The sequence below is a fragment of the Epargyreus clarus genome, unplaced genomic scaffold, assembly GCF_041222505.1.
Source record: "Epargyreus clarus isolate Ecla_fem2 unplaced genomic scaffold, WU_Ecla_fem_2.2 ptg000010l, whole genome shotgun sequence".
Classification (NCBI taxonomy): domain Eukaryota; kingdom Metazoa; phylum Arthropoda; class Insecta; order Lepidoptera; family Hesperiidae; genus Epargyreus; species Epargyreus clarus.
In genome coordinates this window covers 8,190,334-8,215,090 of record NW_027332218.1, presented here as the reverse complement: position 1 = coordinate 8,215,090, position 24,757 = coordinate 8,190,334, and the positions used below count along the sequence as shown (strand labels likewise).

At 35.8% G+C, this 24,757-nt stretch overlaps 1 protein-coding gene across 1 annotated transcript; it reads left to right on the top strand.

Moving 5' to 3' along the window:
• The first annotated feature begins 813 nt into the window (after nt 1-813).
• serpin-3 (serine protease inhibitor 3) lies at nt 814-23,627 on the top strand. The gene is made up of 14 exons (XM_073077576.1): nt 814-1,082; nt 2,948-3,210; nt 3,891-4,073; nt 5,392-5,605; nt 6,590-6,801; nt 8,174-8,353; nt 9,150-9,300; nt 9,724-9,888; nt 15,287-15,564; nt 16,899-17,112; nt 17,760-17,971; nt 21,436-21,621; nt 22,668-22,962; nt 23,508-23,627. Exons 1-14 carry the CDS (start codon nt 1,055-1,057, stop codon nt 23,567-23,569), a joined length of 2,643 nt encoding a protein of 880 aa, XP_072933677.1. The 5' UTR covers nt 814-1,054; the 3' UTR covers nt 23,570-23,627.
• Nucleotides 23,628-24,757: the final 1,130 nt, after the last annotated feature.

The window sequence follows — 24,757 nt, the reverse complement described above, 5'->3', positions numbered from 1 at the left end:
TTGTGTTAAAGCATATAATGTAAGTAAAAGCATGTAAGCATCTTAGCTAGTCTAAAATATTATTAACTAAATATTAATGCAAGTTTTTTTCTTTTAAATATCAATCCAACACATTTACACTACAAAAACACATCTAAAAATATTTTTGATTGTTTGAGTCTAATCCCACAATATCTCACAAGAGGGAGAGGAGGGGTGGGTCGGGAAATCGCTGAAAACTTCTTAATTAATGGATGCATCCTCACTACACCTATGCATACTCACTAGCCTAGTGGTTAAGAAACTCGGACTCGGTCCGAGGTTCAAATCCCAGGCACGCGCCTCTGATTTTTTCAAAGTTATGTGCGTATTAGAAATTAATTATCACTTGCTAAACGGTGAAGGACAACATCGTGAGGAAACCTGCATACCTGAGAGATTTAAAAAAAAAAGAATCTCAAAGGTATGTGAAGTCTGCCAATACGCACTTGGCCAGCGCGGTGGACTATGGCCCAATCCTTCTCATTATGAGAGGAGACCCGTGCCCAGCAGTGGGACGTTAATGGGTTGATGATGATGATGATCCTCACTACAAATGCAAAGGTGGCTAAAAATAGTATTCGCGGGTAGCAATATGCTTATACCGTTATCTAGGATTCCTATAGTATTTCAAGTTGGTCACAAAAAACGGCTGTGACCGCTTACGATATCCTAATGGGTATTTCGCCGCAAATTATCACCGTGTCCGGTTATCCGATAAATGAACATATTGATCGTTATGAGTTTGGTTTTAAACACGCTATCATCATTCCACGTCGGACCGGTTATAACAAAACCTTCCTCCAGTCAACAGTGGCGATTTGCACTTTGTCAAGTAAACACGTATTTTTAACCATACTAAAATGAATCTTTAAAAGCTCAAGTTTTGTGTTCGATTATAATAAGTGATATCTTGTTACTATCCACGCATTTAAGTGTTAATCGCACTCGGCTTTGTATTTGTGTATCTACACATACATACGACGTTTTTTTACGTAAATATATTTTTTCCTCAATCACGGACGCCTGCTAAAAGATGAGGATGTATCTTATATTTCTTTTCGGTGAGTGTTTTTTGTCTACTTATTGTACGTCCTATATAATGTTAAAGGTCTCAAAAGGTATATATTCTTTATATACAGGTAAATAAAATCAACTATGTACGCGTTTACGAAAAGCTTTAAAATTTTTATATCTGTCTACCCATAGCAACAGTTATTTTTAAGTAAATGTTTATTATTAAAATAATTATATGTATTATAATAATACCTAAGTCACCTTTAACATATATGTTCGATGTAGTAGGTAGGTAACGTATTGGGTAGAATATTAATATAGGGAAAATAGTATTCCCCGTAATTATTATAAATATATCTATATTAGTGACGTCATTACATGTTATTTGTCTTACAGCGTGAACTAGTCGTGGCCGCTGAGTTTTATGTTTATTTTCCGCAAGGCAAATTTTGTGGCATTATAATGCTTGCTCGGACAATAATAAAGGAATCTCTCAAGGTCCCGTAGAATATAATTTCGCAATATCCGCCTACTCTTTCTATTTACTGACTTATAAAAATTCTTCTAACTACTTGCCTACCTATTTACCTATTGCAATTTAAGTTTTTTGTTAATTAAGTAAAAGTTCTTGTAAAATTTTGATATTATTCAGGTATATGGATCTTTAATTTAGATACCACTAAAATAATTGCATAACAAAATAATTATAAAATAAGTTTATTCATATACTTAGGTAAGCGTATGTTTACATTTGAATCTTTGCTATCTCTGAGGTCATTTATAGGGTTAGCTGATATTATTAATGGACGTGTTAAAATAGCGGGATTACCGAAAATATTTTCAATAAAGTATACATAAACATGATTAACATATTCTATCTCTTTTTTTTATAATAGCGTAAATAATTGAATTATTCATAAATTAATGTTATTTTATAAATTGCTGAACGATGTTCATAAAATGAATCCCACATATGCTTAATTCATATAACATGGATGTATTCACTTGATCTATTCAGCTAGACATCGCATATGTATATGTTGTGGGGAAAACCCAACGGCAAAAATCTTATATATCCCGGGCGTCTTACCCCAGAGGTGAAATGTCAATGTAAACATATTAAAAAACTACTAAGATAGTGAGTTTTAAATTAACGAGAAACTAATTAATTAATAAATTTAGTAAGTATTTGCTTAGCTGCTTATATCACGTATTATAAGTATATCAAATGTATAATGAGTTATCAAATTAGCCTTTGACTGAAAGTTGGGAAAATAGTAGATAGCGAGCGTTGTTTGGTAGGTAGGTACGTCATTAATTATCGTAAATAGCGGGTTTTTAAAATAGATGAGGGCATCGTACGCAGAAAAAGCTCTTGGTTTCTAAATGATTCGTAAATGAAATAAACAATGGTATTAAAACGATATGGTCAGAAATAAATGCGTCAACATATAATGTTCTTTATGTGTCGTTATCAAAACTCATGTAAATGCAGTGAGTACGCTAAAAATAATTTTATTTTAGTCTTACATCCTGCAGTAGATTTCTATGGACTGAATAGCAAATGACAAAATGCCTCATGCATTTTAATTTGTCAAAGTAAAATAAAGCTTCGTTATAGGAACTATTATCAGACAAAATATGAAGATTTTGCAGATGCTATTGAATTACAAATAAACTGGTTTATAAACATTTAGCCACAAACACAGACAAAACGTATTCTCCTATAGTAAAATGTTAACGTATTTACTACTGTTAGAGCGTGTTATATAGCCGTGTAGTCACGGGAGTGTATAGAAAAATATGATATAAATGTCTATGGGCGGCAGTTGCAACTTAACCTTACCAGATTGACTGGGAACTCGTTTGCTCCTTCCCTAGTCCATAAAATGATATTTTATTTTATTTTCAGCTCCGATCCTGTTATGTGGCGGGGCAAGCGTACCCCAGCCGCTGATTGATAGTGTTTTCGGAAGACCTCCGAACACACTCAGTATTCCCGCCGCAGACCAGGCTACACCCATTACCCCCAACTACCCCAGCACTCAGGCTGTGCCTGTAACACCAGTCTACCCCAATAATCAGAGTTTAGATGATATTGACTATTATGACATGATGGACGAATATCTTCCAACGGATGCTGAGTACGACATGTTTGACTTGGCTCTGACGAAAGTAAGATATTTTTTAATTAGGTAACCAACTAACCTGGCTGCTGACTATCGATCAGTTTGGTATAGTTCTCGCCAAACTGCTAGTCCGCTCTGAAGTTGTTGCGAGCAGGTGAAGTCATCAATTTCCCATGGCGACGCGATTCATTTTTGTATTCAAAGCAGACTATCAATTTTAGGCGGACTACTACTACTAATTATGTATTGGGGAAGTGACAAAAGTTACATTTCTCTTCCCCTGGGAACTTGATGTAAGTATATAAAATACACTTAAGTGTGTATATAAATGTAACGTTTGTACGATATTATTGTGGTTTATCATGTATGGCTGAGGTCTTCCAGCGAAAAAGTGACGCTATTTCGCGACTGTAATATTTCATACTGGACCGAACAAATTAAATCTGCCGTGGGCGAGCCATCATAAGATGAGCTAAATCAGTCTCTTAAAAAGGAAAAATAAATTAAACATGATTATAAAGAAGATTAAAGTAACTCAAATGTGTACACAAGAGAAATCTATACTTTTGTATCCTTTGTACTTTCATCAGCATGCCTACAAATCTTTATCAATCCACTCATGATGAAGTATCGTTACAAGCCTTATTTCGTGAATTGCCCCGCTAATCAAAATCCGTTTAACATTCAAATTCACAAAATACTCCCAAAATTACCCGTTGATTTCAGAGAATAGCATCTCTTTCGAGTGAAAACTTCCTTCTATCACCACTTTGCCTGAAGCTGTCGATGGCCATCCTCAGCGAAGCTGCCACGGGGCCCACTCGGAGTGAAGTTAACGCAGTATTGGGGTTCGATAACGACATGAGTGTAGTCAGGCAGAAATTCTCAAGGATGACAGATTCACTGCAAGTAAGTACTCGTGGAGGTCATGATCGACGGTCATACCGGTTTGATGCGTTAAGGGTGTCAAGTTCGATTTCCGGCTACTGAGACAACTGTACACTAACGCTGTTCGTCCACCGCCATCGTCACCGAGCCGATACCGATAATTAATGACGGCGCCGAAGTAGCGTACATACATTTGCTATAGCAGCTTGTCCACCACACGTTCGTCAGTGACTCGGGGCTCGGTGACGGTGCAGTGGACAATCAGCGTATGAGTATGAGTTTTACGTTTTTACAAAAGTGGCTGTTTTTGTATTTGTTTACATATTTGCCCATTCATTTCCAATCAGCGTCCCTAGCGGACTGAATCAGAACTGATTGGAAATACTTAAACAAATACAACACTCATTTTTGTAAAAACGCATACTAAGGTACAGATTAATGAAGAAATATACAAAGTTTTGTTAATTATCTGAATAAATGACTCGTGTGGGTTGAAATAGCAAACAAGCTTGCAGTTCGCCTGATATTAACATGTCACTGCTCTAAACCAAGTAGTGTGGATGATTTATTTTCGATAATGTTTGTTTGTATACCTGAATAAATCCATTGCTTGTCATTGATTAATACTTGAGTTTGTATTTATACATTGCATTGGCGCATGTGAATCAACTATATTTTATAATTGTACGTGGATTGGTCATTGGATTGGTGACCTGCAGGAAAATACTGTTAGCATCGTATAGATAACGTAATGATTGATGCAATTTAAGTAATGATTGTTAGAAATGCGTCGATAAGTCTGCCTAATCGATTAAAAGTTAACCCGCACATGCGTAGCAAAATAAAAACAAACGGTATAACATTTATGTAGATAAAATTATTTAAGATTTCGTTTTGTGTAAAAAAATATTTTTAAATCATAGACATGTAAAATTCGTTCGTCTATGAATACTTATATTGTTGTTTTTTATAATATATGCGTAGCAGACGATCATGCAGCTCACCTGACGGTAAGTGGCTACTACCGTCCATGGACATATGTAATCAACCCCATATAGGATATTCCTCCCTGAGGTCGGCCACATATGCGCCCCTCAGCTTGAACGCGTCGGAAAAGAAAGAAAGAAAGAAAAAAAATTATTCGGCAAAAAAATATACAATAAAAACAAATATAAAAAGTATGTTCCCTTAACAAACCGATCAAACCAGAACACGGCAGCGGTTAACGCTGCTGTAATGAGGTAGAAATAAGTGTGGCGGTGGTGTAGCCGCAGTCGAACCACAAAGGGTTCTACTATCTTCAAACTTATATACTTATAACATTTAATTCCACTTACAGACAAAGTTATCTCGATACATTCTAAACCTAGCCAGTAGGATCTACGTTGGAAACTATGCGACGATATCCCAACGCTATGCTTCCATTGCTCATGAATTTTACAAGACTGATATAAGCAACCTCGACTTTAGCCAGCCCAAATTAGCTGCTAAGGCCATCAACACATGGGTCTCAAATAGCACTATGGGAAGAATCACTGATTTGGTTGACGAAGGTAGGAAAACGATAAACTTTTTTTTTAAATAATATAGGAGAACGTTCATGTAGTCCACCTGATGGTAAGTGGCTACTGCCGCCCATGGACATCTGTAATCAACCCCAGGTAGGATTAGAAATCCCTATCTGAGGTCAACCACAGATGCGCCGCTACACTTGAGGATTAAGCTGGAATGCCTCGGAAAAGTATAACACCCTTCAAACCAGTACACAGCAACGCTTAACACTGCTGTTATTAGGCAGAAATAGATGTGGCGGTGGTGCCGCCGGAGTCGAACTACAAAGGATTCTACCGCCTACAAATATGTTGTTATCGAGTAAAGAATAGATTGAAACGCTCGTAGATTGCCGACCTTGGAAATTTGCTAATGATTCGCTTAGTTAAGCAGAACTAAAATCGAAAAAAAATTGCTGAAAAACGCTTTGATTGGTCACAATTCAATATAGTTACCGTATTTTTTTTCTATACTAAAGTACCGAACAAGCTAGCAGTCCTGATAGTTAGTGGTTACTGCCATCTATGGACATCTGTAACCAACACCATGCAGAAAAGAGGTTCTATCTGAAACCGTCATATATGTGTTAACCATTCGACAGTCCCCTCAAATGTGTGTCACCATCGAGAGCTGGCATTTTGCAATTTGTTTTATTGACGATATACTTTTAGCGAGAGGTACTTGCTTTGTTAAGGAATCTACATGTTTGCTGCCATCTAAGATTATAAATCCGAATCTCTATATACACATTTGTCAGACCTTTAAAAAGTTTATTCAGATAAGAGACCTTATGACCAAAAAATATAAGCATATCAGCTGATCTTTAACTTGTATACCTATAGATAATGAGCAACATCGTTTTAATGCTGTATGAGGAAGTACAGAAAGGAAGATCTGAATATTAGAATACAACTCCTCGATACAACGTTCTATTTCATTTCATTATAAAGTCTGTGTCTCATTATTTGACTTATTTCATATTTCAGATGACGTCGCTGGAGCAATTCTGTTGGTCATCAACACACTATTCTTTAAGGGCACATGGCGTCACCAGTTCCTGCCAAATGCTACCAAGACCGACATTTTTTACGTAACACCGACCGTTATCAAGGAAACTTCCTTCATGACGCTTAAGAACAAGTTTTACTACACAGAATCAACTAGGTTCAGTGCGAAAATTTTGAGACTGCCTTACTTAGTGAGTATCATTTTATGATTTAACATTATTTATTTCCCAAAAAGATTACTTACTGAGAAATGAGGTTTCAAGAATAATTCTCGTATTTTATTTTGTGAGCAAAAGAGTGGGTAGGCGGATATTTTTTTGCTTGTATAGCCGTGTAGCCGAAGCAGAACCAATTAACAGATTTTTTGGTTAATGGAAGTAGCAAACGGCATGCAGTAGACGCGCCTCTTGACACCTGCGCCTAAATACTATTGGACCAAAATATAATGAAACGGAAACTGACTGGTAATATACATGTTACCAGCAAAGCGGAACTTGAAGAGTTTCTACCTTTACTTTTTTATTTATAACGAAAGACTTTCAAGGTATATTGTACTCACAATCTGATTATTGATGAAATGTCAATGCCCTTGGAGATTCTCAAACATCACTACATCGTAAGTGCTCCGGCACACCATTGTAGGTTTTTATTATGTAATAAGTAACGAAAGAACTTTTGATAGCAAAGTGCACTAGATTAGATAGTAATCTTTCATTTAAACGCATTTTCTCGACACTATCTGCAAATACTTCGTTCTTCATTATGACTGCAAAAATAGCTACTACAGTTCATGGACATATGTAATGAATCTTAAATGTAATTGCTGTACGCTTGAGATCGGCCGGATATTAAGTACTTAAGAATGTCATTTAAGGCATACCTAATTCGATCGACCCACGATTAAACAAAAGTCCACTATGTAAAACCAATACTGAATCAACTTTGTGTAGAAAAGAATAATTATGTGATTAAAGAAGTTTTAATATAATAATAAAAAAATGTCAGTCTGCCATTTTTCAAATGAAACTCAGCAGCGCTTAAATCAGTATCTACCCTTAGTATGAGATTTTACGTTTTTACAAATATGTCTGTTTTTGTATTTGTTTACGTATTTGCCCATACATTGCCAATCAGCACCCCTAGCGGATTGTATCAGAACTGATTGGAAATGTATGGGAAATACGTAAAAAATACAAAAACAGTCGTTTTTGGATGAACGTAAAAACTCATACTAAGGGTACTGTTATTAGCACGCTTTTATTAGCTTGGGTTGTATATATGTACTCGTATAACGTATGTATGTAACGGAATCTTTGAAATCGATTTTTATCCACTTTAAACGGTCCGATTTATTTAAAATTTTGAACAATTATCAAGAACTGATGACAATACACGATTTTAATAATTTTAACCCAATCAACTCATCAGGATCGTCAGGAATCAGGATTAACGATTTTCCTTGTGCGATTTTAGCGTGGTTTTTAATTTTTAAACTATAATTATTCTTACCTTAGAAATAGAACGTATGTAATAAACAATAGATTAATCCATAATCATTTTCAGGGCAGTAAATTCGCCTTTTACATCGTCCTACCCGACACATTGACGGGTCTCAATCAGATCATAAACGACATCACGGGCCTTCGCGCTGAATTGCTCAAACTCCGAGAGCATCTGGTGGCTGTGACTCTACCCAAGTTCCAGTTTGAATATACGACTCTGTTGGATGATATTCTGAGAGAGGTCAGTACAATTTGGACATACTTGATTAATTAACACTTACACGTACTCACGCGTTCACACACTCTCACATGTACACATACACACACACACAACATACACACAACACACACACACACACACACACACACACACACACACACACACACAACGCACACACACCCTCTCACACACTTTTATAACATACCTTAACTCCATTGTAACCATTCATACATTTTTTCTGGACTAAAATTAGATCTCAAATTGTTAATATCGCCTTGTTTGGAAGAACGGGGTACTCACTAACACAGGTTTTTCAACCCAGTACAGGGGTCCTTGCCACTTGTTTTGTAGACTCCATTTGAAAGTAATAAACTATTTTTAGTTTTATTTTTTTATTCGTGTGTATTTTGGGTAATGGATAAGTTTGGCCATAAAAGTTGGGCTTTTGCAGTGACTTGTCCTTATTATTTTATTTAAAGTTATATATTTTATAATGTTCGTATAAGGTATCCACTTTTTTGGTACCTTACTCGGTGTAAATTTTGTGGAAATTGATTCAACCTTTTCGATAATTTGACTTTGCTTAAACCGTACTGACAGACATTTTAAAAAAAATGTTTTATATTTGGGATTCATGGGATCAATTTGAAAAAACAAAGAATTATTAGTATATTTTCCTGGTAACCTAACACCGAAGTAATATTTAGCTTATTAATTTATTACATAGTATTTTTAATGTTACTTGTAATATACCTGTATGTAAGTGTATATATAAAGTTTCGGAAATAAATAACATTTTATCATACGATTTCCTCAGATGGGTATTAGGCAAGCATTTGAGGATACAGCGTCGTTCCCTGGCATATCCCGCGGGAACTACTTACCTCAACGGCTGAAGATCTCCAAGGTTCTGCAGAGGTCTGGAATTGAAGTCAATGAACTGGGAAGCGTGGCGTATTCTGCTACAGGTGGGTACCATTTTTTTTTATTTACGATTTTCGTAATGACGGCAACCCTCTTATGTTCCAAATATTTTCCCAAGAGTGTGTGAGTGGAGGTGTAGATTGGTGGTTGGGGTTACCCGTTAACCCTAACCACCTAAGTCCTTCGCCTATAAGTGGTCACCAGAATAAAACAGTTCATATAACTGTTGTATTTCATAAAATAGTGGTGCTGCAAAGAGTTTGAAATAATGCATTTACGAACAACAATAAGACAGTGTCAAACAATGAAAAAAGATGAAGAACATTTGGACTTTTGGAAAAGTGTGTGTGTGAGAGTATATCATTGTGATTGGCATAATTTTATAGTAGACTCTGTTCTCATTTGCGATCCTAACACCACCATTAAAAATGACCAGATTTATTAAAAAAAAACATGGTTTGTTTCAGAAATATCAATCGTCAACAAGTTTGGAGAGGACGTGGTGAGCAACGCGGAAATGATAGCGAACCGTCCGTTCTTGTTCTTCATACAGGACGAAGCTACTAAGCAAATGCTCTTCATGGGCAGGCTGTCCGACCCTACCATATCGAACGGCAACTCCAAATCTATCTAAAATACTACTTTATTAACGTCTAGATACCGTACAAGAACACGAATAACCGTTTGTTTTTCATTCTACCCGCTCCAATTTTCAATAGTGTTATAGTCATATACACACATATGGAGCATTTCAATTTCCGCCCGTTATCAATATTCAATCTATCCAATGTTTTGCCAACTAACAATCGACATTTTTTTCGAATCAAATCAAAAATATTTTATACAAAGTACATTTTGACAGAACTCTTTTTGAACGTCAAAGTATCGACCGTCACTTCACATGATGTTTCGCTATGGAGAAGAATCTGATAATTACTTTCTACTAGAAATTGTCAAATTTCGATCTTTGGTGTGTATCTTATGGATAGATTAAATATTAATAACGAGCATTAGACCTCAAAGATAGCAAGCATCTGTGGTACGATCGCCCGACTTTGGATCTAGACTTAATTACATAAAAATACACGTTTTCCATATTAAACCAGCATTTATAATTTGTACCAAATCTTATATCTATTTCAGATCAAATAACTCATGTATCCGAATTTAATATTATTATTTTACAATATTTTTATTATTTTTGTAAAAAGAATATTAAAATAACGTGTTTCGTTATGTTGTCTATGCTTTTTTCTCCCATATTTTTTAACTATTTCAAGCGACAGCGGAACATTGAATTACACGCAGATCTACTCCACTTACCGATCGTAAGCATCGTGGTTAATAATTATGTGATAATATATTTTTTCTTTAAGAGAAGTCTTATTAAGACGATAATTAAAAGAATAAAAAAGGTAAACAGCTTATAAGGATTTACCCTCGGAAGTTTACAATCTTCTCTTAAATGATTTTAGGTAATATATTTGTTAACATATTTTAGCATTAAGGTTATGACGAAAAGGTTTTCCTAAAACGGAACATTTTGGTGCCCTCGAGTTGCTCTTGCGGACACTGGTAGGTACAGATCTAAAAATGGGACAATCCTGGACAAGGATTGGACGCATGGTCACGTAACACGATAGATATGTACATCGATGTTAAATGCCATGCATTGTATTTAGGTAAATACGTATGTACACAAGGAAATATGGATAAATAATAAAGGCGACTTTTGCATAATTATTTTCCTAGCTCACACGTAATAGAGAACAAGAGGTAAAAAATACCCCGCCAATTAAAATAACAATTTTTATTGAGACGAGTTATGTGTTAATGACAGCGTTAGCTAAAATTATTTTAATGTTATTAATTCATTTAATGAAAACTTACATCTATCATTACAAACAAATATAGGTCTGTGAATGACAGGTTTGACTAATTAAAAAATAATAATAAAAATACCTTTCTGTACTCAAAACCCAACATTAGAATTCTCTGTGTCATGAATGCTATGGACACACACTTAAGACACAGAAAACTAAATTCATAATTTATATTTCCGAGTGGCCGGGGATCGAACTCGGAACCCTTTGCTTAACATACCAGTATGGTGACTTCTGCGCCACACGGGTCGTCACGATTATTTATTTAGTTTGAAATTATTTCATTATCGATTATTATAAGTACAATATTAAATATAATTTTGGCCTAAAATACATACTCAATATACTACTTATCGTTTAAGTATACTATATTACCTATGCACACAAGTGACATTGTGAAATGAGGATAATACATACTAATGACTGTGTTTTCCATTCCTTGAACTGCGTTGACCGAACGTAATGGGTATTATGCTTACAAGTCACTGATAAATGACGTAAGTGATTAGCCAGACTAGTCACTTGCAGTTCCGTGAGAATATGCAAGGCGTTCGGCCATAGATTTATATAGATATTATACGAGTAGCTATAGATTAGTATAGATATTTCACAGCCTTGTAATTGAAGGAAGCCACAAATGCCTGACACATACGTAAAATGGCTGACTGTTTTCCCATTACGTATCCAACGGTCATGGTGTGATTTACGCGGAACAATGCCAACATGTGCAGTTAAGTAGTGCAAAACACCAATAATTAATTAATAATATCTCCGCACTTTTTCTTCGATTTAGAATCGAAGAAAAAGAAGAAATATCGTTTCATTCGTAAATGCTCTGATAACTACATTTTTTTAATATTTTTCAAACACGAAAATAGATGACAGTGACAATTTCAATTGTCAAAACTGGTTACATTTTCTCGTTAGGAGTATCTATGCGAGTAGCACACGAAAATGCTGTCCTGAGTAAGTAGCTACTGCCGCCCTTGGACATCTGTAATCAACCCCTGATAAGATTAGTTTCCTATTTAAGGTCGGCCACGGCGCCGCTACTCCTGGGGACTAAACTGGTATGCCCCGGAAAAGTATGTCTCTTTACCACACCCTTCGCATCAAGGCAGCGGCGCTAACTACTGCTGTTATTAAGTCGAAAAAGGTGTGCCGGTGGTGCCGCCCGAGTCGAACCACATAGAGTTGTACAACATTCAAAATCTTTAATGCTGTGGAACACGGTTAATTTTGTCAATAAATCACAGATTATTATTTATCATTATTTTCTAAGCAATATTTATTTAATTATTTATTAGGTAATCCAACAGCGATAATGATAATGATAATGATGATGATAATGATATGAAATGGCAGCCATTTTATGTGTATGTTATAGAGTATATTATGGGAATTTGTATATCTATAAAAGTAGTCTTACAAGTCCCGTAAATGTCAGTTATATCTTTTATACGTTTATTCATATATTTTTCCTTAATGTACATATATTTATATTAAATTAACCTTATCTAGGTATGTATATATAGGTTGTGTATAAAGATAATGAAACATTAGTCTAATATATAAATATAGTAACTGTAAATAAATTAATATTTTCTTGCCCTCTATAAAACATACGTTTCACTGATTGTATTAAATCCGCCATCTAAATTAGAGTCTAGCTCAATTAAGAAACTTACAAAAATCAAATACAAGCATGCGAAAATCAGGTTCCTATTAATTATAGGAATCCCTGTTTCCGTTAAATCTCTCACATCTCGACCCTTTCCTGCTCTATTATGAATCGCGCTAAATAGGTCGTTTTAGATTATTTTGTTTCGGATTTTTCCGCTACAAGGAAACATATAAACAGTTTCGGATTTTCCCGATACAAGTAAATGTTTACTTACGAAACTGTTTATATGTATAAACAGTTTCGGATTTTCCCGATACAAGTAAACATATAAACAGACTAATATTTCCTTGCACTCACTAGACATGATATTTCCCTGTTTCCGTTAATTCTTTCATGTTTCGACCCTATCCTGCTCTATTATGAATTGCGCTAAACAGGTTGTTTTAGATACAAACAAACGTATAAACAGTTTCGGATTTTTCCGATACAAGCAAACATATAAACAGACTCTAATATTTCCTTTCGCTCATAGACCCAATATTTCCCTGTTTTCGTTAAATCCACATCGCGGCCTTGTCCCGCTCTATTATGAATCAACAGGTCATTTTACTAGAAATCCAATCCAAGCAAATAAAAATCAGTTTCCTATAAACAAACAATATTTCCTTGCGCTTATTAGACTTGATATTTCCCTGTTTCCGTTAAATCCATCACATCGCGGCCTTGTTCCGCTCTATTATGAATCACGTTCAACTGGCCAGTTTATTAACCTTCCAATACAAGCAAACAAAAAAGATTAATATAAACAAACCCTAATATTTCATTGCACTCATTGGACCCCATATTTCAGTGTTTCTATTAAATCTGTCACATCGCGACCCTGTCTCGCTCTATTATGAATCAACAGGTCATTTTACTAAAAATCCAATATAAGCAGATAAAAGAGTTGCATATAAATAGACCCTTATATTTCCTAGCGCTCATTAGACTCGAATTTCCCTGTTTCCGTTAAATCCGTCACAGTGGCCCTGTCCCGCTCTATTGTGAATCACGTTCAACAGGTCATTATTCCTCACGTCGACTCTGCGATTCAGAACAGAAACCATTCTCCATTCACATAATTCGCACTTAGATTATGGGTCCTTTTACAAAACATTTAAGATTTGGTGTTCGATAAAAGTGCGTTTGTGTTGTACACGGTAATATTGTGTTTTGTTTGTGTATTCAAAATAAAGTTACAATGGCTTTAATGTTATTTATTGGTGAGTTTATTTATTTTAGTTGCGATTAAAACATAAATAAATGTATTTTTCTACCGTGTTCATTTAAAGTAATTGTAAACACTTCATGCGATGCTTATTATGCTTAAGTCTAACCTTCAGTTTATTTGTTTTTGTACGGTCAAATAAGAATAAGATGTATTTTTAATTTTCGACGACAAGTTACGAGATGATGACGGAGGTAAACCGGTCTTGTTTGATGATATTCCTATTACCACTAGACGGATTAGTACCTAATTCCGATTAAATTAAACAGAATTTTGCAAATACTTGGAGATAATGATATAGGTCTAAAAAGTAATAATTGCTTGGAGATAAAATCAAGCCAGTGATGATCATTCTGAATATTTTAGATGAATTTATTTATTTGTTTATATACTTAATATGTATTTACTGCGAGTACGAGTACCTACTAAGCACTTACCACTTAAGTTGCCGTAAACCACATCTAATTTTAATTTAAACGCGAATAATAATGGCAAAAGTTACACACTTTTTTATTTTTATTATTATTTCTTTGAGTGGGATAAAGAAGAAAAATACGTATGTTAAGAAAAACGGCATGTCATATATAACGTATCTATATAGTGCAGCTTAATAATGACAACCAATTCAATAATAGGTATTTCAAATCCAAATATGCATGCCTCACATATTTATGTTTCTTGTTTGATTTTTTTCTGTTTTTGTACCGGTCTTTCTTGGAAATCACTGATCATTCATTTAGAGATCTGCACGCAAAGATATTTGGGGCTTTCCTGAGGCTATTAAACTCAAAAAAATATCAGAATCCTTCTTCATGAGACCTCTGGGCGAAATTAGTGTTCTTTTAATACCAGTGAAATACAAAAAGAACAATTAGTCCGAAACTGTTCTGTACTTTTAAATTTTAATTTAAGTAAATATGATTGATACTAAGACGAAGCATCCATTGTCAACTATCGTTTGAGCAACTGATAGATGTGATTAAATAGCGGTTAACGCGACGGAGATACTATCGCAATAGTTGCTCAGTTAGTGCGAAGATGATCTAAAATTGACAGATATTTTCAAATAAAATCACACATGTATCTACCTCTCGTCGGTCACTCAAACAACAAATTGTTCTCCCGAGTGACACTGCTCAGTAACTTAAGCGACTAGATGGTCGCCGACGCAACTACGACGACGATAGATGTCAATAGGCGATTAGTATTAAGAGTTTAAGAGTAAGATAATATTCTAAGTACTTATATCATTTTAGTGATAATCTTAGCAACTCTCCACACCTTCGACTGCCAAAGAGAGCGATTAAAAGAAAACTCGCGTCTCCATTTCTTCGACATTGACCTTCTCCGATACGCTACCGAAGATAACAGTGGAAATGTGATGATATCTCCAGCCAGCATCAAATCCACGTTAGCTATGATACTAGAGGGCGCTAGAGGGAACACTGAATCGGAAATCAGGAGTGCTCTGCGACTGTCGCCAAATAAGGAGGAGTATAGAGAACAGCTGAATTTGTATTTATCTTTACTTATGGTAAGTACATATTTATAATTCTGAAAATTTGTCTTAGTATTTTTATACGAGTAGCAAACGGGCATGTATTCGATTTGATGGTAAGTAGCTACCGCCAACTTTGTAAATCCGTAATCAACTCTAGGTATGAAGATCTACCTCAGGTCGGACACAGACTCGTTGCTATCCCCGAGGACAAAGTTAGAATGCCTCGGATAGATATAACCTTATCCTTCAACCCAGAATAGAGCAGCACACTCTAATACTGCTACTAAAGTCAAAAACATGTAGAGTAAAATGTAAAATGTAAAATTCTATACTGAAGGTGGAGAAGAAGAAAAGGTGGAATGCTAATCATGTTTAACCAATTATAAATTATGCCACAATTGCCACCAATCCCAAGAAAAGAACCTACAGTTTATTTAAAGAATGACATCACTTCTCTTTTGTGTCCAATTCTAGGTACTGTTAAATCCTTTATCTATTGGGCTGCAATAGAGTTCCATAGTTAGTATAAAAATAGGCATTCTTTTTTACAATAGTGCAATTTATAAGTAAATTCAAATGTAAGTAGTAAATAATAAATTGAGTAATTATGTTTAGATGAAGCCTGTCGTTTAAAACTCAATGCCGTGAAATAGTGGAGTGGTTTTAATAAGAAGTGGTTTAAACTCTGGAAATCCCAGAGTAATTTATAGGTGAATTATAAAATAATTAGTATTAACCTTAAGTTGTTCATTGCTGACTAATAAATATAAATAGCGTTGGCAATGTCAATATTTGAATCCAAAATGATCTACTAGTTTAAAAATATCTTTATATCACGGCGTGCGTAAATTGACGTTTTACGCACGCTTCGCGTGCGCAAAACCCCCATTTCCGACCCCGTAATATAAAATTTTATACAACACGCGGACGAAAAATGTTTTTCTGACTCGTGTGATTGCAGTCCTCGCCTGCGGCTCGGCCTGCAAACTCACACTTGTCAGAAAAAAATTTTTCGTCCTCGTATCGTAATGTACTATTTCAATTTATGAGGATCATAGCTGCTATTTTCTAGATTTTTTGAAATTTCACAATCTTCGTGGGTAACAAAGTAGTCCTGACGGGTTCTGGTTGAATCCTTAGTCTATCCGTCTTTATTATTAGAGTGGTTTGCCGTGGTCACCGCATTAGGCTATAAAGACCACAATAAAAAAAAATCGCAGTGAATCACTGTTTATCTTTTGGTTTTAATATCTTCCGATAACATCGACTGATCTAAGTCACCATAAATCACTTTGGAACCCGTTTACATCACACATTATAAATTTTCGCTTTTCCACAGCATATAAAACGTGTAAACCTACTTTCAGAGTAACAAAACCGGTACACTTCTACACAATGCAAATGCGGTCTTCGTCTCAAATAAGCTGCAACTTAAACGGGATTACGAGCTGATGCTGCGCAAGGTCTACCATTCAGAAGTACGCTTCGCCGACTTCAAGAACCCTATTGCTGTTGCAGACTTGATCAATGGTTGGACCAGTGCGAATACTAACGCGCATATCACTCATGTTGTTGGGCCCGGTAAGATAACTGTAACAGATACTGATAGACCATACATTACTTTCTTCATGGTGTTTTATTGTACAATTTGTGTTATTGTCGTAGTTAAGCCATTACTGTTCCCGTACTGTGCACTTAAGTTTTCTCTCAGAGTGAGAAGGGCACATTTCACCGCGCTAAGTGCGAGTTGATACATTCTACACACCACAGGTTTCCTGACATTCGAACCTTAATTCATTGTCCAAATGGACTTATAGTCCACTTGAAGAATACACTCCGTATTTGTGAACGGAATAGCTACGAGTATAACCGGCTGTCAACCATAATTGTACTGAACCGAAATCGGAAACGATTCCGTAGGAAGCTTAGCTCAAAGATGTGCAATAAATGACCTTGAGGTCTATTTGAAACAGCTTTCTTTTTAATATTTTGGCCTGTTTTTTGATCAAATGACATTTTATTCTTTACTATTCCTTACAAACTTTCCTACATATTTCTTAGAAGGCGTAGAAAGCGTTTTATATAATTTTTATTTAATCCGTTAATTCAGAATTACGAGTATATTCAATTCATTTTAAATGTGTGTAATTTAGATAGAGGTATGATATAACGTTCACTAATTTCTTAATTTCCTAGTTTTAAAACTAACAATATAATTAACATTTCAGGTGACATCAGCGCGACGTCTGACATGGTGTTAACCAATGCCATGTTCTTCAGGGGCACCTGGCAACGTGCCTTTGACCCTCGTCACACCCAAAAGGACTGCTTCTTCTCCAAAGGCACCTGCATCGATGTTGCTATGATGTTTCTCTCCTGCGAATTGAACTACACTTACGTGGATAATCTTCGAGCACATGCTGTTGAACTCCCGTATCAGGTATTGACGTAAAATTGTATCTTAAATATACAAATGTTATTTCTACCTAATAACAGCAGTGTTAAGAGCTGCTGTATTATGGTTTGAAGGGAGTGTAAGGGAGATATACTGTTCAGAGGTATTCCAGCTTAGTCCTCAGGGGTAGCGGAGCAACTGTTACCGACCTCAGATAGGATCAGATCTTATCTGGGGTTGATTACAGATGTCTATGAGCGGTAGTAGCCACTTACCATCAGGTGGACTGGATGTTCGTTTGCTACTCCTATAGTCTTCTTAAGAATCTTACTATGCTAGTAAATTTTACTGATTTAGACTCTGTAGGAGGTACGGATTGCCTCTTGGGAAGTGTTCGTATCCCCAGATGACTTTCAAAATATTTAACGACTTTTAAAATATCTCAACATGCCTCCAAAACATGGAAAAGTTCCACACACGAAACCGACATAATTATGTTTTTTATGACATATTCAGAGAAGTAATATGATATGCTTATAAACATGTCATTATATAATACCGGTCCTCTCACGTTTTGCTCTCGTCTGAATCGTTCGCAGCGTACAAATTATGATTGACACTTAAGCCTCCTTTAATACAAAATAGATCCATATTGAATGTGATATGTGTTTTACATTTTGTTGTAAATAGGTACTCGAAACTGATGAAGACATCAACAGTTAAATATAAACGCTCAAAGCAGATTAAGCACGAGGATTATTTTTATATGAGTAGTAGTAGTAGTATTTTATATAGTAGTAGAGAGTAGCAGACGAACATGCAGTCCACCTGATGGTAAGTGACTACTGCCGCTAATGCACATCGGTAACAACCCCAAGGATTAGATATTCCTACCTGAGGTCAGCCATACATGCGCCGCTACCCTTCAGGACTTACCTGAAACGCCTCGGAAAAGTATGTGTCCCTTACCACACCTTTCAAACTACAAACCATCAGCGCTTAACAGTCCTGGTAATAGGCAGAAATAGGTGTGGCGGTGGTGCCGCCGGAGTTGAACCACAAAGGGTTCTACCACCTTCAAACAGGTTTTAAAAGATACTCGATATTACTTTTTATCATAACAAGTAAATATAAATAAATGCCATTTTCTCATTTGCATACTAAAATAACATTAAGTATAAATTTATTGTCATGTCTGTCCATCTGCGTACACGATAACCCTACAGGGTTATCTTGGAAATGGTGGAACTTGTTTTAATAAAACTTTCACGTAAAGTTAAAGAAGAAAGTGAGGCTATTTTTACCCTCTTGCCTTAGGGTTCGTACACAAAACTGCGATGCGACGTCGCATCGCAAAAATCTGCGAGCTCCCTCGACGCATCGCAAGAACTTGCGAATCGATTCGCATCGCACAGTGGTTGTTGTTGTTGGTCACCCTGAGAGACGCTACGCCGCACGATATCGCATCGCAGCAATTCGCATCGCAATTTTCTGCGTTGCGAATTCACATCGCGTCGCATCGCAGTTTTGTGTTCGAGCCCTTAATGTTTTTCTTTTCTATATCTTTGGCAACCTCAACAGCCCAAACGGTTTGCTGGATTTTAGCACATGAGATTTCGTTACATTCGTTTAAATCGAGGGAGTAACATAGACAATTTGGTACATGAAATCGTTTTGAAGGTGGTAGAACCCTTTGTGGTTCGACTCCGGCGGCATCACCGCCACACCTATTTCTACCTAATACCAGCAGTGTTAGGCGCTGCTGTGTTCCGGTTCGAAGGGTGTGGTAAGAGAAACAGACTTTTCCGAGGCGTTCCAGCTTAGTCCTCAGGGGTAGCGGCGCATCTGTGGCCGACCTCAGGTAGGAATTTCTAATCCTATGTGGGGTTGATTACAGATGTCCATGGGCGGCAGTAGTCACTTACAATAAGGTGGACTGCGTGCTCGTCTGCTACTCTTATAATAAAAAAAAGGTAATTTTTCGTAAACAGACGGGTTTTTTCCTCGAATTTTAAACATCGCACTTCATTTGTACAATTCTTACGGGAAAGGGGAAAAACGATACGCGTAGTAATAAGTACCATATAATATACATAAACCTTCGTATCGTGTATACCTACAGTATACAAAAGCTTTTGAATAAGTGGCCAAGTGCGAGTCGAACTTGCACAATGTGGGTTCCGTGGCTTTAAATTTTACTTACTTTGTTTTTTTTTTTAAATTTTTAACACTGTTATATTACACATATTCTGTAAAAATATCAGGAGTCTATTTATTACGGTTACAGAGATAGAGCCCTGTGACAGACGATCAGATGGACACACAGGGGAAGCTTAGTAATAGCGTTCCGTTTTTACCCTTTGGGCACGGAACCCTAAAAATGTAGTCGTCTTTATGATAAACACGCGATAGATAACTATTATTTAACCATTTCGATACGTAACTATGAAATTGTTAAATATAATTAACTCATCGCTGCTGCGGTGACTTGATTGTCATTATTCAAGGTTTTCCTGTTTCATCTATTCTATAAATAAAACTAGTTAAGTAAGAATAATTTTGTCATATGTTTGTCCGGCTGTGTAAAGTTTTTGTCGCAAAAATGACAATTCTTGTCATAGAATATTTTCCTTTAAATTTATTACTTCTATACTCTGACTTACTTTATAAAAATCAAGTTAGCCAAGAACCTAGAATCCTTCGTAACTTCGGAAGCGCTGTATTTTTTATAACATCAAGGCAAATGATCATGACCACCTGATGGTAAGTGGCTACTACCGCCCATGGACATCTATAATCAATCCCAGATAGGTCCCAACCTGAGGTCGGCCACACGTGCGCCTCTACCCCCGAGGACTAAGTTGAAAAGTTTTCTCTCCCTTACCACACCATATTTCTGTCTTATACGTGGCATTCAAGCTTAGTTCTCACGGCTAGTGTGGACGGTCATTTGTAGCCGGTTTCATGCAGGACTCATACCTATCTGGGGTTAATAGTAATAGTATGTAGAAGCGGCAGTGGCTTACCATAAGCTGAAATAGTTACTTCTATATTATAGAAACTCTATATACTACAGTTTCTCTATTTAATTAGTATTAGAGGAAATGCTGCCAGCATCTTAGGAACCTTCCTTTTATGGTAGTGTTTATGTTTTTGTTTCTCATTTTTGTTTATACTCGTACCTATGTACATTTTGTAAATACATCTTTATTATTATATAGTTGAACTAGCAAACGTTGTGTTGCCATATAAATAAAAAAATGTTAAGAGTGAACAACCCTTCTCACTTAGGGGTATGAAAAATAGATAGTAGCCGATTCTCAGACTTACTGAATATGCATATAAAATTTGGTGAAAATCGGTAAAGCCGTTTCGAAGGAGTACGGTAACTAACATTGTGACACGAGTTATATATAAGCTCTATATTAATTAAATTAATGATTATTTTAATTTTTTATTTGTATATTGTAAATAAATACAAATTATTAAACAAAATCATCTATTTCCAGGGTAGACGCTATTCCATGATCTTACTGGTCCCTCAAGACAGGGATGGATTGGCTTCAGTCATCAGAGATCTTCCATACATGAGTCTCCCTCAGATATCACAACTGTTGCAGCCCAGTGATGTGTTTCTGTATATGCCCAAATTCACCGTTGATTATAATGAGAACATGGTTGCGGCGCTTAAACGGGTAAGTGGTTTTATCTATACTAATATTATAAAGAGGAAAACTTTGTTTGTTTGTTTGATTGTAATGAATAGGCTCAAAAACTACTGGACCGATTTTAAAAATTATTTCACCATTCGAAAGCTACATTATCCACGAGTAACATAGACTATATTTTATATGAAATATATTTGATAAATAGATTTTGAGGCGGTACAAAGTTTGCCGGGTCAGCTAGTTAAATTTATAATAACGCTTTCTACAATCCACTACAGTAAGATTTTTCCTGTGTCGTATGAGCTATGGATATACAAAGACGAATGCACAAACACCCAGACCCACGACTGAAAATCGAAATTCGCCATTTAGATGTATGTCTAGCCCAGTATCGAACTCGGAACCCACTGTGTGTCAGACCGGTATGACAGCTTGCTCACTTTTGGGTTGTCCTTAGACAACTTAACATTACACTTTTGTAATCAATAATTATTATAAAATATAATTATTATAATTTACATAAACGTCGTCATTACAACTCTGCACCCAAGATGTGATGAATATTAAATATCTATCGTTTTTATCCATATTGTCATTACAATAGAGAGAAGCCTGGGTATTCCACCACTTTGCTATAACGTGAATTGGTTTAAGGTTATTGACCAACCTGTGACGGATGTGGTCAAACCATCCGTAAAGCCCCTCGTAGGCAATACCTAAAACCTATGTCCCAAATACGTAACAAGACTCATTGTCGCTAACTTTTAAAGTAGTGTGCTTCAGTTGATTGAGACGAATATAGAGCTCGCACACAATGATAGGTACATTTACATTGAACACTAACAAGTAACAAATATGAAGGGGTTTTACAGTTTAACCGCAAAACGATTAGAATCTAAACACAAACTTAATAAATATAAATCAGAATCGATTTCATGCAAAAACTTAATATTACAAGCTTGTAATAATAAAGGTATAATTCTTGTTTATTTACTTTACGTACTTTCTATAGCCCGATTAAGGAACAAAAACGGTAAGAGACGATACGTAAAAAAATGTTTATTTATTTTCAGATGGAAATAAACACCTTATTCAGTAAAGACGCTGACTTATCAGGGATGTATGAAAATGGATCCCCCACAGTAAATAGTGTCCTTCATAAAGTACAGATGACTGTTGATGAGCAGGGTACAGTGGCCGCAGCAGCTACCGCCGCGATGGTCATACCACTTATAGATAAGGAGATACAACTCCGTGTTGACCGTCCTTTCTTGTTCTTTATACGGGACAACGATTTGGGATTAGTACTTTTTGAAGGCAAGATTGAAAATCCCTTTATGCCGTTCTATGAAAATCAGGTTAATCCAGGTAAATTATCGAGTTAATAAAAACATTTACTTGGATCATTTCAGCAAACAAAATGCAGTTGTTCTGCTGCCCATAGGTATCTTCAGTCAATTCCAGATAAGATAAGAGTCGTACCTGAGGTCGGTCACAGATGCGTTGTTACTCCTGAGGACTAAGTTAGATCGCCTCGGATAAAATAAAAAACCCTTAACCTTCAAACCAGAACACAAGTACAGTCAGCTTCGGAAATAGATTAGCAGATGAAGATTTCAAAAATAGCTGTACACCCAAACATTCATAGGTGTTAAGCTACTTTTGACACTTTACGATGTTCATCTAATTATGACGCTATGAGTGTTAAGCTACATACTTATGAACGCTTGGGTGGATAGATATATTTAAAATTTTAATCTGCTCATCTACTTCTGAAACTCACTGTACATCAACATTATTACTACATTTTACATCGCGATTATTGAAACAAATGACTGATAGAATTAATTTATTCATCAATTTATTAATAAAGCACATTATGAAATATAAAAGCATGTTTCTTTTTGTTACAGAGCCAGTGCCACGGCCGAAGAATAACAGACGAACATTCTCATTAAAAAGAATATTTGGTTAGATGCACTCCAAATACTCAGTAGACTGAAAATAAAAATAAAATTAGTACAAAATACAAATTGACTTATATTTATTTATAGCTACTAACTTACAATTTCCTTTCTTGAAACCATTTTAACTTTAAGTCGGTAATGAAAAGTAACCAAAGAAATTATTTAGAACGCGTTTTTATAAGCACTAGAAAAGAGTGACAGTTTTCTGAATACTTCCATTTCTTTTGCTCAAAACCTCTTTTTATGTACACAGTAGCATTGCTTAAAACTTTTATAATATAGGAGTAGCAGACGAGCGGGCAGTCCACCTGATGGTAAATGGCTACTGCCGCCCATGGACAAATAAAATCAACCCCAGGTAGGATTAGCTGTAACGGAAAGTATATCTCCCTTACCATCCAGCCAGAGCACAGCCGCGCTTAACACTGCTGTTATTAGGCAGAAATAGGTGTGGCGGTGGTGCCGCCGGAGTTGAACCACAAAGGGTTCTACCATCTTTGTAAATGATTTACAACTGGGTTAAGGCAGCAATAATAAACGATGACGTTGGGTGACATGGGGTCAACTGACAGTTCCAAAAATGCCGGTGACGTGTCGTCATTCTTGTAGCTGTTTTGTCATTTTTGATTGACTCTTATACGACACGATGGGGTTTTGAGTCAACTAATCAACTCAATTATTAAGTGCGAGTTTACACTTATTTTCGTTTTAGGTTCTATAAGATATATTTTGATATATGTCATGCAGGATACATTGGACTAAAGTTATAAAAATAATCATTGCATTCCAAACCTATTGGGCAAGTTTTGAAGTATCCAGGTCACTATTAGAACAGATGTTTCACCAATTTTGTCTATTGCATTACGAGTATATAGGTAATGCTAGTAAAACAATTAATATACTTTCACTTAATTCAATATACAAATTCATAAATTATTTACTTACTCCAAATTCTTGCGACTATTGTACGTTGTACGGTTATTTCACTGATCAGTCATTTAGAATCATTGACCATCTTATATATAAAATTCTCGTGTCACTATGTTAGTTACCGTACTCCTCTGAATCGGCTTTACCGATTTTCACCAAATTTTATATGCATGTTCAGTAGGTCTGAGAATCGGCTACTCTCTATTTTTCATACCCCTAAGTGATAAGGGTTGTTCTGCCTTAACATTTTTTTATTTATATGGCAA